The 17362-nt window shown below is 34.8% G+C and overlaps 1 protein-coding gene across 2 annotated transcripts; it reads left to right on the top strand.

The window, feature by feature from the left end:
• Nucleotides 1-260: 260 nt before the first annotated feature.
• LOC144568227 (putative glucomannan 4-beta-mannosyltransferase 3) lies at nucleotides 261-5805 on the top strand. Of its 2 annotated transcripts, XM_078318494.1 has the most exons (10): nucleotides 261-734; nucleotides 840-938; nucleotides 2949-3201; nucleotides 3500-3546; nucleotides 4021-4168; nucleotides 4252-4388; nucleotides 4747-4860; nucleotides 4958-5157; nucleotides 5243-5437; nucleotides 5526-5805. In XM_078318494.1, exons 1-10 carry the CDS (start codon nucleotides 369-371, stop codon nucleotides 5683-5685), a joined length of 1719 nt encoding a protein of 572 aa, XP_078174620.1. In that variant the 5' UTR covers nucleotides 261-368; the 3' UTR covers nucleotides 5686-5805. The 2 variants fall into 2 exon arrangements, with proteins under 2 accessions (XP_078174620.1, XP_078174622.1); XM_078318496.1 differs by lacking the exon at nucleotides 3500-3546 and having other exon boundaries at nucleotides 262-734; nucleotides 4058-4168.
• The last annotated feature ends 11557 nt before the right edge of the window (nucleotides 5806-17362 follow it).

The following is a 17362-nucleotide window of genomic DNA, read 5'->3' as shown; positions in this document are numbered from 1 at the left end:
ATATGGAGACCCACTCTGCAGTGATTTTGGGAGCAGGAATTTCCTGCCCCCAGGGGGGCAGACGATTCGGTTCCCTGAAATAATCCTCTATTAATCTTTATTTATGACATGGTATGTTATAATTAGTTAGTTAGCTAGTTAGTTGTTAATGAGTTATCATCATGTAAAAAAAATAAAAAATAAAAAAAATAAATCATGTAACCTTCCGTTCCAAACTTCCAATACGATATAGAAAGCGAGTAAAGATACCCGCATACAAATATAGAAGAAAAGGAGCAGAGCAAGCTAGAGCCCAATCTAAACTAAACTCACTCCCTTCCACAAATCCCCGTCTCTCTCTCTCTCTAAAAGAGAGTGCAGAGAGCGAGATGCAGCTACGCCTCAATGGAAGCACCATCATTCCCTTCCCCATTACGCCTCAATGGCCTTCTTTCCATTTCCTCTCCCGATTGTCAGAAACCCCATCCCTCACCCAAATCGAGGCAGTCTGGTGCCGTGTACGATCCAAGGCCATTGCTCCAGTACTTCAACTAGCTCTGATCATGAGTCTCGCCATGTCAGTGGTGCTCCTAATAGACATAGCTTCCATGGGCTCTATCAGTCTCGCCGTCAAGTTTCTCGGCCATCGGCCCGATAAGCGGTATAAATGGGAGCCTATTAACAGCGATTTGGAGCAGGGGAGCTCCGCCTACCCCATGGTTCTCGTTCAAATCCCAATGTACAACGAAAAGGAGGTATCTTTTATACTTTATTTATTTTTTCCCTCTTCTTTTTGAAAAAGAAAACATTTAGAACCCTAGATGAGATGCTGTATTGGGTAAAGTGGATTTGTGGTGCAGGTTTACAAGCTTTCAATTGGTGCAGCTTGCGGGTTTTCCTGGCCGTCGGATCGAATTTTTATACAAGTTCTGGATGATTCCACGGATCTAACGATCAAGGTTTGTTGGTCTTATTTTATGAAAAGCTTTCCGTCCGTAGGGCCCGTATGCAGCCTTATTTAGAAAAAGCTGCTTCGACTTTCTCCACTCCTGTCATCCCATTAAATGGAATGGGGGTCCTGTTGCGTACGCAATCTCCTCCCGCTGTCTTTTTTATTTATTTATTTTTTCCGGTAAGAGATGGAGCAATTGGAGCTGCAATGCAATAACAAGCCTTTATTCAATCCAAAAAATCTCCATTGCATTTATTATGTGTGTGTAAATATAGTTGTGGTCAAACGTAAACTAGGACCTAGATATTTTTTAAGTATAATTAGACGTACGAATAATGGAGAAATAAAATAAATGTTACAGAGTACCATCCTTATAACAGGGGCGGACGCAGATGTATCTGGAGTACTGCTGAGTAGTTTAGTGCTGATTTATTGGTTCTGAACTTCTGATCGATTTTGTTCTCCGAAATTTTTCTTTATGGACGTTTTATTTGTAATTCAGATTAAATATACAGTTAAAATCAAAATATTTTTTTTGAATTATGATTGATAATTAGAATTATAAGTTAAAAAAAATAGAAATTACAAGTCAGTATCAAAAAGTATAAGTCAAAGCATTATTTTTTTATTGAGTATATAATTAGTTAATGAGTTTAAATCCGATTCGATATTTTTTTAATCCCGACGAAAATCTTGAATCTGCCTCTGCTTATAATTAGCCGTGATAGTATTAGAATGGCAGTTTCACACAGTAAGTTAAGAGTTGGTTTTGTTCGCAATCCCTTGTGCTTTAGATTAAATGCAAACAACCTGAACAGCGAACAGACCAGGCTGTGCGACCTGATGTCCACTCCGCAACACACATGAACAGGGTCGAGGGTTGAGGGTTTAGGCTTTAGGCTTTTGTGCTTATGATTTAAGAGTTTAGGGATTAGGATTTAAACCCAAATTAAAAACTCCCCATGAGACATCAGCATGTGCGGCAAACCTGTTACATATTCAATCTCCGCTCTACTACGCCATTGACGCAACATGACGTCAGCGGTAGCAAATTGGCAATGGTAGTGTTGCATTAATCCTCAAATCATGATGGGTATCATACATTGGTATTTGGGGTCTAAGTTGGTAGCTAAGTGTATTGGCCTTCAATTCTTGAGACTGAATCCTCTGTGCTAAGTATGGATTATGTGCACTTGGCAGTCACTGCCAAGATTTTCAAAAAAAAAGTATGGATTATGTGGTGGTATGATGTGTCATGTCCCTCATATAGACTTATTGATGAAGGTACTCGTATTATGGGATGTTTGTCACCAAGTCAACATACAGTTTGGCTATCCATATTCTCGATTTTAATGACCTTTTAATCTTCATGTTCTGATAACCTGTTGACTGCCTAATTTGAGGATCTTCTGCAGCAGTGCAATGTGTAGCTGTGTACATTGCATAAAGGATTAAAATACCTGATCAGGAACTAACTAATAAGAGCAACTGTTAGATGACTACTGCTCTAGAATACTGAAAAAATACTTGGTTCTGCTATCCATAATTGTAAATGGTAGTGATGAACATTTCTATTTCTTTGTTTTTTGAGGACGATCTGGAGAGGATATGGATTCTGTTCAGGATAATACAGTTGTATATTTGAATATGAAATCAAGGTTCGTAAATAACAAAGGTTGTTTGCCCTTCTGGATCAAGTAAAACACTATTTTGTGTATCAAGAAATACATCGTTGACCGTATTTGTTAGATCAAATCTGCAGTCAGTAGCTTCTTTTTTTTTTCTTTTTTTTTTTTGAGTAAAGGTTGGAGGTTAATTCACCTAACTATTTAATACTCTTGTACAACAAAGAATTTCCTCCATCCGGGTTTTGAACACATGACCTCCCACATAGAGACCATGTACCTTTGCTACTAGACCAAAGGCTAGTTCTTCAGTCAGTTGCTCTTTACTCAAATAAACCAATTTTATCCCTGCTTGTTGGTAATTTCATTTATATTCATATTCTCCCTTGTAGGATCTGGTCCAGCTGGAATGCCAGATATGGGCAAGCAAAGGAAAAAACATAGTTTATGAAGTCCGAGACAACAGAAAGGGGTACAAGGCCGGTGCTTTGAAGAAAGGAATGGAGTACAGTTACGCACAAAAATGTGACTTCGTAGCAATATTTGATGCTGATTTCCAGCCTCAGTCTGATTTTCTGATGAAGACTATACCTTTTTTGATGCATAATCCCAAAATCGGGCTCGTTCAAGCGCGGTGGCAATTTGGTAAGAGTGACTAAACCTTTATTATAATTCACTATCCTACTTGGTACATTCTAACTAAAACTGTTATACTCTTGTTGTCATCTGGCTTCTCAAAATTGATAGTTTTATTGCATGTAATTGGGTTATAGATGGCCAGGATTTGGTTACCTAACACCCAGTTATGCTGCATAATGGTTTCCATGATCAACTCTAACTGAAATACAAAATTGTTGTGATTTATCAAGATCGATCACTAATAGTTATCCTTTGGTCATTATGATCACTTGAAAGAATTTTAACTGATGTTTCATATTTACAGGGTGGATGGTACACCAAATTGTGGCCAACATTGTGCACTACAATCATGTCTAAACTATGATTATTCCCCTTCAATTTATTTGTATCATGAAAATTGATCCAACATAGAAGCTTTATTCGAGGAACCAAGCCTTTAATGAACAGTTGTCTCCATTTTGGCCTTAGTTGCATAGGGTCATTGTACATGGGAAGACCTAGACACATACACATTTAATAACAATGGAAATATGGTAGAGTCTTCAGTCACAAGGATAACCTAGGAAAAGGAAATCAGGTGCATTTACTCCAACCTACATAAAAAAAACTCTTCCAAAAATAATAAATCAGTCACAAGGAAAATTAAGGGTAAATTTATTGTTGCATAGTAACAGAGGGCCCAAAGGCTACTAATTTTTTTTTTTTGAAAAACAAAGGAAAGGAAAAGAATAACAGTACGGTACAGTATGGTACAGTATTTTTCACATGACATGCCTAAAGTCGAGGACTTTGTACATCTGATGCATCCACTGTCTTCGTTGACAGGGACTTGCTGACATGGCATTTCGGGACGATTTTGCAGTTAACCCTAATGAATGCCTGATGACACGGATACAGAGGATGACATTGGATTACCATTTCAAAGTAGAGCAAGAAGCGGGCTCATCCCTCTTTGGTTTTTTTGGATTCAATGGTATTAATTGTACCTTTTAGAATCGATGTCAATTATAATTAGTGGAATGTAGTCACATAGTTGTTATCTTTTATTTTCGTTAGGGACTGCTGGTGTGTGGAGAGTATCTGCTATAAATGAGGCTGGGGGGTGGAAAGACAGGACAACAGTTGAGGATATGGATCTGGCTGTTCGGGCCAGCCTCAAGGGATGGCATTTTGTCTTTGTTGGTGATGTGAAGGTTCGCTAAAATTTCGCAAGCAAAGTTAGTTTTTTTATATTCCACCCAATGGTCTTGAACTAGCATAATTTTGGTACTAAATTTGGTGATATTCTTAAATGTCCTTGATCTATTGGAGATTCTTAGTCTTACAAATATGTGTGTTTCATTTTTGTTTTTTATGGAGCACCATAGAAATACTTTTTATGGTTAATTTAAACATGACATATTTTCTGCGGTATAATTAGGAAGAAAAATAACTCTTTTAGTTCCCTTTCTGAACTTTCTTGTTTCGTCTGATTAGGTCAAATATTCTTTCAAAAATGTACAAAAACAAATTATATTGCTTAATAAATTTCTCATCAGCGTATAAATCCAGGTAAAGAGTGAGCTGCCCAGCACTCTGAAGGCATACCGTAATCAACAACACAGGTGGACTTGTGGTGCCGCCAACTTATTCAGAAAAATGTCGAAGGAAATAGTTACAACAAAGGTTTATTTTTAACTTACATTGATATTGCATATTTTCAAATGATTGTTACACAACTATGACCTGATTGAGTTTATTTTCTGTTCCTTGCATGACACAGGATGTGTCAATTTGGAAGAAATTCTATCTTTTGTACAGCTTTTTCTTTGTTAGGAAGGTCGTTGCCCATCTGGTCACATTTTTCTTGTATTGTGTTGTGGTTCCAGTCTCAGTTTTTGTACCAGAGGTCAGTGTACCGGTATGGGGCGTGGCCTACATACCTACAACTATAACCCTTCTCAATGCCATTAGAAATCCAAGGTTAATTTTGTTCCCTTACTTTCCTATTTATCCTATATACTTTTAAAAGAATTCAGATGTCAAATGCTTAAAACTTGTCCTGCAGATCAATTATCTTCATGCCATTTTGGATCTTATTTGAGAACGTGATGTCGATGCACCGAATGAAAGCAACCTTCATTGGTTTGTTTGAGACTGGACGAGTAAATGAGTGGGTTGTGACGGAGAAGCTTGGAGAGGCCATCAACACAAAACCCGAGCCTCAGATTCTGGAAAAAGATTCCTTCCGATTGCGAGATAGGTAAAAAAAATAAATTATTTTATAACAAGAAATTGAATGTTGATGTTGATTTGAAACATTAATTCTTCACATTTTGCATTACTCTCAGGATAAACTTGTCTGAAATCGGGTTTGCGGTGTTCCTCTTTTTGTGTGCATGCTTTGACCTCATCTATGGAGGGAACTACTATTTTGTCTACATTTACCTTCAATCCATAGCATTTTTGGTTGTTGGATTGGGATATTTCGGAAAAGTCGTCGCCAATTAGTAATAAACAACCTACCATTTTAACTGGCTTATATGCCTTAACATGTGCAATTCGACTGATTTCCCAGCTTGAGAGCCCTTTTTTAACGGCTCTCTGCAATTCATCACATGTTTGTTTGTATGCTAATTTTCAATGTAAAGAGGAGGTCAGTTTTTGTATGCTACATAATCCTATCATTCCCTGATCGAGAGGTTGCATATTTACATGACAAAAAATGGTTGCTACATAACAATTCGTCAGAAAGGAAACTGAAAGTAGATGGCATTTTCTTTCAAGTTTATCATTCTTTTTTTTGATAAAAATAGTGGTATTTATCACTGATTTCATTTGAAATCAAAAACCAGTGCATATCTGACCTAGTACCTAAAATTGGTATCAAAATCAAATACGGTGAGTTTGTACAACTGTTCAAAACAATAGCAGAAACAAAACAGAACAGAACCAAAAACAACATAACATGCCCACAACTAAGGCAATAACATAAGAAAGTACAAAAACAACATAACATGCATAAAACTAAGTACTATAGATCTAATAAGTCTTCATCCTTCTCGTTGTCAGACATTAGAGATGGGGGGTTGCCATCCTCAGAACCCTGCATCAGAAGGTCCAAAGCTTGGGTCTGTTCTGGACTTCTTTCATCTTCCAACAGAAGGAGATTTGAGAGATTCTTAATATCAAAAGGCATTATAAAATTTAATTTAAAGAAAGAATCATCACCTCTAGATTGACACCAAAATTGAGTTAAAGAAATAATCTTAGTACCTATACTCCTAATAGAACAAGGGGTACTATTATTAAAACATAATCTATTTCGTTCTAACCAAATTATCCATAGTACAGCCCCTCGTAATAATTCAATTAATAGTCTATCCTTGAAAGGAATAGAAGCATCAATCAACCATAAATCTTCTAAAGTATGACAATTATAACTAAAGCTATTATGCTCGGCTATCCAGTTTCATATTAAGCTAATGTAAGAACATTGAGCAAAAAGATGTTCTGTACTCTCCATGTGGTCACAGAATACGCATTTCGTATCTCCTTGCCAGCCTTTATTAACTAAGTTAGTCTTAGTCAAAATCTTGTCCTTTCGGACAAGCCATAAAAATGTTTTAATTTTTAATGGAATATGGGATTTCCATATGGTGCTATATTTAGAATTAGGCATTCCCCCGTATTCTAACCATTTATAAAAGGAATGAACAGTAAAGTTATTATCTGTGGACCATCGCCATATAATCCTATCTTCTAATTGGTTAGATAGAGTAAATTGAAAGAATTTATTTTACAAAGCTAACCATTCCTCCCTATATAGACCAGTTAATTGTCATCTAAAACTAAGGTGCAAATAAGAATTAACAAAAGCCTCAACCACAGACACGAATCTATTGGTAACAATTGAAAATAAATTAGGATATTGATGCTGTAGAGCATGTTCAGTACACCACCTATCTAGCCAAAAAGCCGTAGACTTACCATTGCCTATCTCCTTATTTAAACCTAAGTTAATGACCACATGGTCTTTTAAAATCGATCTCCAGAATGGAGAACACACTGAATGATTGGTTCTACTGCCATACTTACTTAAAAGTAGTGATTTCCATGTACCATGAACTGAATTATCAAGAAATCTAATCCACCATTTAGCTAAAAGAGATTGATTCATTAACTTTAAATCTAATACATCCAAACCACCTTAATCTTTACTTTTACAAACTTCCCTCCAAGCTACCAAGTGATATTTTTTCCTTGTGGAATTTCCCCAATGCCAAAGAAATTTACGTTTAATTTTATCTATCTTATTCCTAAATTTTGCGAGTAATCTATACATAGACATCCAATATAATGAGATTGCAGATAACACAGAATTTAGAAGGGTGATTCTACCTTCTAAAGAGAGTAAAAACTCTTTCCAACTTTGAAGTCTCTTTTCAATCTTATATATTAGAAGCCAATCTTTTCAAGTTTATCATCCTAATTTAGCGAAACAAACAAAGATATAGAACAGGTTATCTTCCCTGTTTATTTCCGTATTTTCCTCTACACAACAAGAGAAACATGATGTTGGCTTGTCATAGTTCATATTGGACAAGTTAGTATATACTAATTTGAAAAGTGCCTACACGTAATAGTGTTAACATGCGAAGGTGACCGTATATGTTAATCATGTCAGTGTGTCATACTTTAAGCGTGCACATTTTTAACCGTTTTGTTGAGGGAAAAAAAATAGAAGACGCGCAATCAGTACTTGAGTAATTCGTATTTAAAAATTTCCCATAAACATACTTGAGGAATTTAATTTTGAAAAATAATATTATTAAAAAGAAATTCCAGATAGTTCTCTCTGTTACATACATCCATTTATTATTGTTTTAAAGACGAGTTTCCTATTTTATTTTTTGGTTTCATATATATCTTCAGAGCAAAAACTAGCAGCGGCCAGCGGATGGCGTTACTGGAAATCAAGCGGCATAAAGCTGCTTGGAAATATCATATTGTGTGCTGCGGAAAGCTGATATTAAATATCTGCGTGCTCTTTCGTCGTTTCCTCGCTTCTTTTTTCTAAACTTTTTGGCTTTTAACTTGGAACACAAAAAATTTAAATTTAAAAAAAAAAAAATGGGTTTGCTGCTTAACGAGCTTAATTTAATCTGCGTGGAACCAAGCGACAAAGACAGAATCCTCACTATTACTATTATTGTAGATAGAATGTTACTTTCAAATATTATCCAAACAGCGATGCATTTGAAATTTTAACCTAATTAAAAAAGAAGAAAGAAATAATAAATATCTTTCCCCATTGCGCTAGTGCATCCTATACGCCCCATCTTCATCATAACAAAAATCAGCTTCATATAAAGCCTCAGGCAGTCAGGCTTCATGTATTAAACAGCTCCCCTGCTTTCTTTCACTAAATAAAAATATCACACCATTCTCTCACTCTCATATATGGCTGTGGAGGAAGAGGAAGAGGAAGAGGAAGAGGAAGAGGAAGAGAGAACACAGCAAGATCTGCGCTGCGATCAAATCGTCCTAGTGAACATGATGACTCAGGCGATGGTTATTCTTCATGGTCAACAGGAGGTTTTCGAAGAACACAGCACTGCGGTGACGATTCTCCCGGCACCAGCTGCATCGATTCAATCCATTAAGACAGTAGCACCGGTGCCCGAAGAGGAGTGCTCTGTTTGCTTGGATAGGTTCGGTGATATGGCGAAGGAGATGCCATGCGGTCACCGGTTCCATGTCGGGTGTATAAAGAGGTGGCTCGGGTTGCATGGGTCGTGTCCCCTCTGCCGATATCAGATGCCAGGTACCGAGGTGAGGAAATTACATGGTGCGAATGGGATTTGGGTCGCGATTTCTCTCGGCCGAGGAATCATCGGCCGGCGACGAGATCATGGAGTGGGACCTAGTGCCTAGTGGCGTGAGGGAGTGATAATGACGTTATATCAGAACCACCACTTGGAGTTGGAGGGGCTATAGGATGAAGGGAGACTAGGGTTCCGATGCTCGGTCTAAGTCATTCGATCTGCCTTGAGATTCATGATTCATGCTGACGGTTTAGGTTTAGGTTGAAAACTTGAAATTAGTGCAAATTTAAGTTTATTCGTACGATTCTCGATGTACGATCGGACGGTTTAAATAGAGCATTGGGACGGATTTTGATCAGAAATAAGTATGGAACCCCAGCTCCCTGGGGCTAAAGCCTAGCTAGCTAATTGGAATAATATATATGTGCTTGTCTAGGTTCTCAGTGGAGATAGAGCATCATGTGTAAGATATACCGGTTTTGTATATATTATTGATCACTAGTGAGAATATATAGTGATCCTTTTTCTTTTTTTGTTACATCATATGTATATCTAGTTATTTTCTCTCTATCGACTTCTACATACCTCTTTACGGCTCTGTTTATGACAAATTGAAATTGTCCGTAAGCACTAAGCAATAATTAATTAAATGGTCCCTGTTTATCTAGTACAATGTTAATTGGAATCTTATTAGATTATAAATAAATAATCTAATTAATCTTAAGCTGTGCCGAATTGAATGGTCTCAAAGTGGTTCGATCGGATTAATAGTATAAAATACATGATCCAAAAACACAATTATTAATTTATCATATATAAACGTTCAAACTTCAAAGCCAATTAAGGCTGTGATAGAGTATCAAGAAAATTTTCAGTGACCGTCTCAAATTTACGAAAATTACGGGCAATAATTGGCATGAACACCGAAAGTGACGTGGCAGCGATATGGGACACACGTGGCAGGACTCTGACATGTGCACTGCAATCCCTTTCTGAAAAAAATTTATCTATAAAAATTATTAAATTCTTACTTAAGCAAACCAAAAAAAAGGAGAATTTTATAAAATATCCTTCAAACAAAATACTCTTCTTCTAAATTTTTTGTCAAAATATCCTTGTGGACTCCAATTTTACCCCCTTCCCTCCTCCCTCCTCTTCCCTTCCAATTAGTTTCCTTCTTTCTCGTCTCTCCCCATTAGATAAAATTGGTAAATACAAACAAAAAGCCTCTTTTTTTTCTACACAATTACTAATATTATTTGAATAACTGTTTTTCTCATTGGTGAATAACTTATTATTTAGCATAATTCAAAAGAAAAATTAGGAACATTGAATCCCATTTACAACATTTATTCTTTATTGGATTGTTGCTTTTTCTTTCATTCCTGTTGTTTCTTCTTCTTGATTGGGTTGTTTCTTCACTTCAGAAATCTGGTTGGGTTAGATTTATATGGTTTTTGTTGACTCTCCTGTGGCGTTTTTGATAATATCAAAATGGTAAAACACCTTATGCTAATAACTCAGGAGGAAATGAAATATCAAATCAAATAACCTACTCAAAATGCAACTGGTACGTTGGTACCATTCCAAAACATCACTACGACAGATGGTAAGGGACATGAAAACCTGAATTATGAAAACCAAGAAATAAAGTTCTAATTTATTTTCATTAATATATTAATGGGTCACAATATCTCAACTTTAATTGAAGTTATGAAAACCTGATTTTTTTTAAAAAAAAAAAACTATGGCAGGCATAAGAAATGCTTAAAAAAAATCTATTTGCTAGTATGATAAATACATACCGTCGGAGATGTAAAAAATCAAGGTCATCCAACTTAATCGTTCTTTAATTAGTTAAAATTTATAATTTCTGAATATTAATTAGGGTGTAATATGCAGCTCAAATTAATTATATTCCATATATTATATGTGAAAATAAATTTATGCAGTTTAAATACATCATTAACTGTATTCTATGAAAAAAATAACATAAATGTTACATTGATCTTTTATAATTTTTATCATACTATGACATTTTTTAATTGTATTGATTCAACTTTCTTAATCCTTACACATCTTTTCAAACAACCACTCCTTAGTAAAGATTAAGATTTTAATCCTTCATCCTTATGGAGGGTTGCTGAACATGGCCTTTGTATTGACATCAATTAATTAGGTAAATTTTAAAAGTCGAAGAGATCACTTTAAAAGTACAAGTTCAAGTAAATTTTTATTTTAAGTTCTTTTTAGAAGATACTGTAACTGGATTAGAACTATTATAAATAATGTACTAGGCTATTAGAAGATATTATAATTTACTCTATTAGAGTAGAACTAGGGTGCTCTTAAGCTCACCAAAGTTTTGGTGAGCTTAACTCTAAAACTCATCAAATCGATTTCAAATGACGAATCCGAACCGTTGAAACCCGCCTACCTTACGTGTGATGCATCTACATGTGAAATTTTTAAACATTCGAATTAATTTAGTATAAAGTCAAGCGGTTAAAATTAGAAGGTTAATAAATTAATTTTAGTGCATTTATTTTTGAACGTTTTTTGACCGTTTGACTTTATACTAAATTAATTCGAATGTTTAAAAAATTTCACATGTAGATGCATCACACGTAAGGTAGGCGGGTTTCAACGGTTCGGATTCGTCATTTGAAATCGATTTGATGAGTTTTAGAGTTAAGCTCACCAAAACTTTGGTGAGCTTAAGAGCACCCTAGTTCTACTCTAATTATTACAAATTAACAATTTATATATACTTCGCAGGGAGGGAACTGAGATTCTGACACTAGCAACAAGAATGGCAGCGCGATAACAAGAGAGTTGCATAGGAGAGGCAAGATCTGTTGTGCCAACAAACATGGAGCCCTACTTTAGATTTACATTTTTCTAAGTATGTTAGTTGAAATTTGCAGCAATTAATGTTTTTCTAGACCAATTTCAGTATTTTTAGTTTTGAGTATATAGTTTCTATGCTAGTAAGCAGCAAGTCTGAACTTTGAAAAACTAAATTCAGTTTTTCAATGAAAGTTTTCCTAGAGTTTTGAAATAAAATAACAAAAATTATATATACTAAGAGAGGAGAGAGGAGAGAGGAGAAAAGAAAGTAATTGGAAGGGAAGAGGAGGGAGGAGACAAGGGGGTAAAATTGAGGTCCACAAAGGCATTTTGACAAAAAATTTAGAAGAAAGATATTTTGTTTGATAACTTTTCAAGGAAGGGTATTATATAAAATTTCCCAAAAAAAAATAGTTGATTTCCAACAAATTTAGAAAAATCTGATTCAATGAGTCTGATCCAAATATATAGATCGGACTCAATGGTCCAGATTCATCGATATATATATATATATTAACTGTAAAAATGAGAAATTTGTATGCCACATTTTATTAATTCCAACTGGATCTGACTAAATATAATTTTTTAAATTCGGTAGAAAAGATAAATGGTAGTCGTCACAGTTAATCAATCTAGGATTAAATTTTTATCGAGGCCGATCCATTTCTAACTTAATTTTCTGTGGCATCTATATTCTAGATTTTTCTATTAACGTCTATTATTATTTTTTAAATAAAATATAACGATGAATATGAACTATTGAGTCTAATATATATATTTGGATCGGACTCATTGAGTCAAATCATCCTAAATTTGTTGAAATCAAATATTTTTTTTGTTTAAGTACATGTGAATTTAATAATTTATATTGATAAAAAATCCCCCCCCCCTTTCTGACTTTATTTTTCCAAGGATGCTTTGTCCTGCTGTCCCTGTGTACACACTTTGACGCCACGTCAGCTGATCTGACACTATCAGCAGCAAATTCATCTCAGCCTTGCTATAGAGGTTTAATGGGCGGGCGGGTACGGGTACCCCGGGTATACCCGGGACGGGTACGGGTAGGACGGGTACAAGGGTATACGGGTACGGGTATGGTCGGGTATATTTTTCAAAAATCATACCCTACCCGTCCTATACCCGTACCCGTGTACCCTTGACGGGTAGGGTGGGTACGGGTTTTTTTTTTCTGGTTTTTTTGTTGGTTTTTTTTTTTTTGCTGTTTTTTTTTTCTGGTTTTTTGTTGGTTTTTTCTGTTTTTTTTCTGGGAGGGAAAAACATAATTTTTGAATTTTGAATTCGGATGAACATTACTCGGGTATCGGGTACGGGTACTCGAGTACTAGGGTACGGGTACTCGGGTACTAGGGTACGGGTATAGTCGGGTACGGGTAAACTCGGGTAGGGTATGGTTAGGTATTGGTCCAAAAAAACGGGTCCGGTCCGGTTTATGCCCGTACCTGCGTACCCGAGTACCCGACCCATACCCGGGCGGCGGGCACGGGCGGGTATGGTCGGGTATACCCGACCCGGGTATTGTTAATCCACTACCTTGCTATGAGCATTATGACCCATATCAGAGTGATGATAGAACTTCACGAGTAAGTATTATAATTAGAGCAAAATTAGTGTGTGATGTGGTCATCAAGAGGAGTTAGTAAGTACACTTTTGAAATATTATCGGATTAACTTTGAACTACGAATTCAGACTGTTAAAATCCATGTACTTCATGAGTGATGTATGTATATGTAAAATTTTAAAAGTTTCGAATTTATTTAGCACATAATCAAGCAGTCAAAACAATAAATATTTTATAAGTTAAATTTTAAATTGTTTTATGTATTCATTTTTTATCATTTTTTTTTACTGCTTGATCATGTATTAATGAATTCGAAACTTTAAATTTTTTACATGTACATGCATCACTCACAGAGTATATGGATTTCAATAGTTTGAATTCATAGTTTGAAGTCAATCCGATAGCATTTCGAAGGTTTGCTCACCAACCCCTCTTAGTAAGCACATCACACCCTAGTTTTGCTCTTATAATTATTCTTACTCACCCAAAATTCATAAGATGCCAAGCTCACCTGACTCTTAATGTGAATTCAATTTTAAAATCTATCAGATTAATTTTAAATGATAATTTGAATTGTTCAAATTTATTTACTTACGGTGATATATTTAAATATAATTTTTTTTAAAATAAATAAATTAATATTATATAGAGTTAAGTGGTCAAAAAAACGTTCAAAAAATAAATGCATTACAATTAATTTATAAATCTTATATTTCTGATCACTTGAATTTATACTAAATTAATTTGAAAGTTTAAAATTTTTGTATGTAGACGCATCACTCGTAAGGTAGACGGATTTCAAAGATTCAAATTTGTCATTTAAAATCAATTCAATAGATTTTAAAGTTAATTTCTTCAACTTACGAACATCCTGTTATCTCCATTCTTATATTATGCATGTAGTTGTCCTGATCCGTCAACGGCTAAGATTGAAAGATGAATTTTCGAATTGAATATCAACTCTCCAATCACATAATATGTTTTTTTTTACTAAATACATCTATTTTATGTATAGAAGTCTAAATTTAGTTAAAAACATACCTGCTACACAGACTGCTAGATTGTTTATCACATTAAAATTGAATAAATCCCTAGCAACCCGTTTACTTATTTCTCCTTACAACAATCTTCAATTTTTGCAATTAAATTATTTTCTTATTTCTCCATTTTCTCTGTTTTATTTCTCCTCTTCCTCTATAGTTTCGACAATAAAAATGAAAACAATCATATCTTTCTGATCTGGAGAGAAAATGAAGAATATCTAGAACTTCTGTGTAGAGAAATGATATGTAGAGAAATTTTCATCAATAATATATATGTAGAGAAAATTCTTATTTAAATCATTTAATTATATCTTTTCCAATTTTATTCCTTTACATATAATTTCTCCTCTAAATTGTTTAATGATATGCCTTGCTTGTGGAGAAAATTAGATATTAAATCGCAATGATACTTTACAAAAAAATAATATTATATTTGATCCGTTTTTCTCATTTGTTCTTATTTCTTTTATTGTTATTTATTATTTATTTTTATTTTTTTTTCATTTGTCCTTCATTTTCATTTAAATATTTTATTTTTATTTGTGTGAATGTGAAACAAAAATATTTCTTTATACTTTATTTAATTTTATAATATGTATATGTTGTAACACACGAACACATTACACATTACTAGTATTTTATTAGTTATGCTGGGATTTTACAATTCAGGCCTTAGGCTCAATTCAGAGGTAGAAGATTTGAAGAGGGATCTCGGCCCAGCAATTTTTCATTGATTGCGCAGGAATTTTATAAATCAGGTTAGGGGAATTTCATGTATACCTCTCAAAACTTCAAAATTACATCTTACTTGTGCAAAATTCATAATATTATAATTATTCTTCTAAATTTTAGAAACACACAAATTTACTCATTGTATTATCTTTCTAGTAAAAGTCATTTTAAATTATGAGGTAATAAATTTGTGAGTTATTGAAGTAAGAAGATTAAATATGATATTATGAAATTTAGAGGGGTGATACGTAATTTTGAAGTTTTTAAAGGATATACATGAAATCCCCCTTATTAATTATGGTGCAGCACTATTTTTCAAAATCTAGATGGACATTATGCAGTGGTCTATCCCCGTTACACTATGGCTCTGCCCCTGTGTTTAGCTATCATCAAACATTTAGAAGAACCCGACAGGTTAGTTTTACAGTATTATACAAATAATCAATAGATTTAAATTAGATTAAAATTAACAAAAATCATTTTTGGAAACGGTGAATGATACATTCAAAACTTCGTCTTTAGAAAATAGATTTATACTAGAAGAATCATTTGATAAAATATTTCTTGCACTGAATTAAATGACAGCAGTCCACACTATTAAGTTTATTAATCATCAATCTCTTTGAATAATATTTTAATTATACAGAAAAATAAAAATAATGCATAGTAACTTTTTTGGGCTATATAGCGTATTCTTTTATATCTCTTAGGACATGTTTGATCGTCACAAGATTACACGGGACGGAATGAGATTTGATGAAAATGACAACTCATTTTTTAAAAAGAGGAAACTCATGGATACGGGTACGCACATGATTGATTATGGAAATGTGTTAATTGTTCGGTTGTACTATGAATTAGTTATTGAAAAACTTGACTTATTTATAAAATATGTACTCCTATATAAATTTTGCACATATTTAAAATAAGAAAAGCATTATACAAAAAAATAATTACATAGTTTGTGCTTGAAATAAATAAAATTCTACACCCACGTAAAAATATGTGCATAAAAAAAAGCAATTTTGTTCGGATATGAACTTGGGGAGAGGGGGGCGTCCGACGTCCATCGGATTACTTTTGTGTTCCATGGGTTATTTTCACCGTCGGATTTGCTTTAGGGTTCGCGTCCGTAATTTTGCATCCGCTTTAAAATCTGTACACACGAATCCTAAAGCAGATCTAACGGTGAGAGAACTTATCGAACACAAAAGTGGTCTGATGGCCATCGGACAACCCTCTCTTCCATGTACTTGTACTAAGTTCCACAATGTACAATGAAAAAAGAGAGAATTTTATATAGAATAAAGATTTTTATCCCCCACTCCATTTTTCCCGTTTTTCCCCGACTCATCACTAACGAATTAAGCAGTTATTAGATCTAACTATCTCTCCATCCTCTCCATTTTTTTTGTCTTTTCCTTTCCCTTCTCCTTCTCCTTTCTCATTCACTGAAAATACAGCCATGATTCCTCCGATCTCTCCTCCTTCAACCGTCACGTGTCCGATCTCTTATCCGATCTCACCTCCAATTTGTCCTTCGCACTGTCTCCAATTGTTACGTTACGAAACTTTAACAATTAAATTCTGAATATCTTAAAAGCAAGAGTCGAAAATTGTGCTAATAAAATAAACATTTAAACCTTAATTAAGGTTCCTCTAAATGAGTAAATTAAGTATGAATCGAAACCGCGTCAGAATTTCGAAGTTCTGAACCTTTATAGGTCCAGTGCGTCCGCACTGGTGGTGAGTGCGGGTGACTGACTCGCACTGGATTCTGTTTTCCTTGAGTTATTTTCTGAATTTCTTCTCAGTGCGTCCGCACTGAGAAATTTTGTATTGACTGAATTTTCCAGAATGGGACTAACTATTGAGTGCGTCCGCACTGGAGTATTCTTCTGTGTTGATTGAATTTCTTTCCAAAATCCGTCTAAGTACTGAGTGGGGGTGACTGACCCGCACTGAAATTGAGTGCGTCCGCATTACGCTCAGACATTTCCCTTGTTCAGTGTCGTTTTCGTGAAAATTTGACTAAGTATGGAGTGCGTCCGCACTGATGGTGAGTGTGGGTGGAGGACCCGCACCGACACCTGTTCTTTTCCTCTGGAAGGCGCTGGAAGGCTCAGCCGAGTGCTGAGTGCGTCCGCACTCAGAT

The sequence above is a fragment of the Carex rostrata genome, chromosome 17, assembly GCF_964058835.1.
Source record: "Carex rostrata chromosome 17, lpCarRost1.2, whole genome shotgun sequence".
NCBI classification, from domain to species: Eukaryota; Viridiplantae; Streptophyta; class Magnoliopsida; order Poales; family Cyperaceae; genus Carex; species Carex rostrata.
Note: the sequence above shows the minus strand (reverse complement) of the source record. Positions and strands in the feature narration are given on the sequence as shown.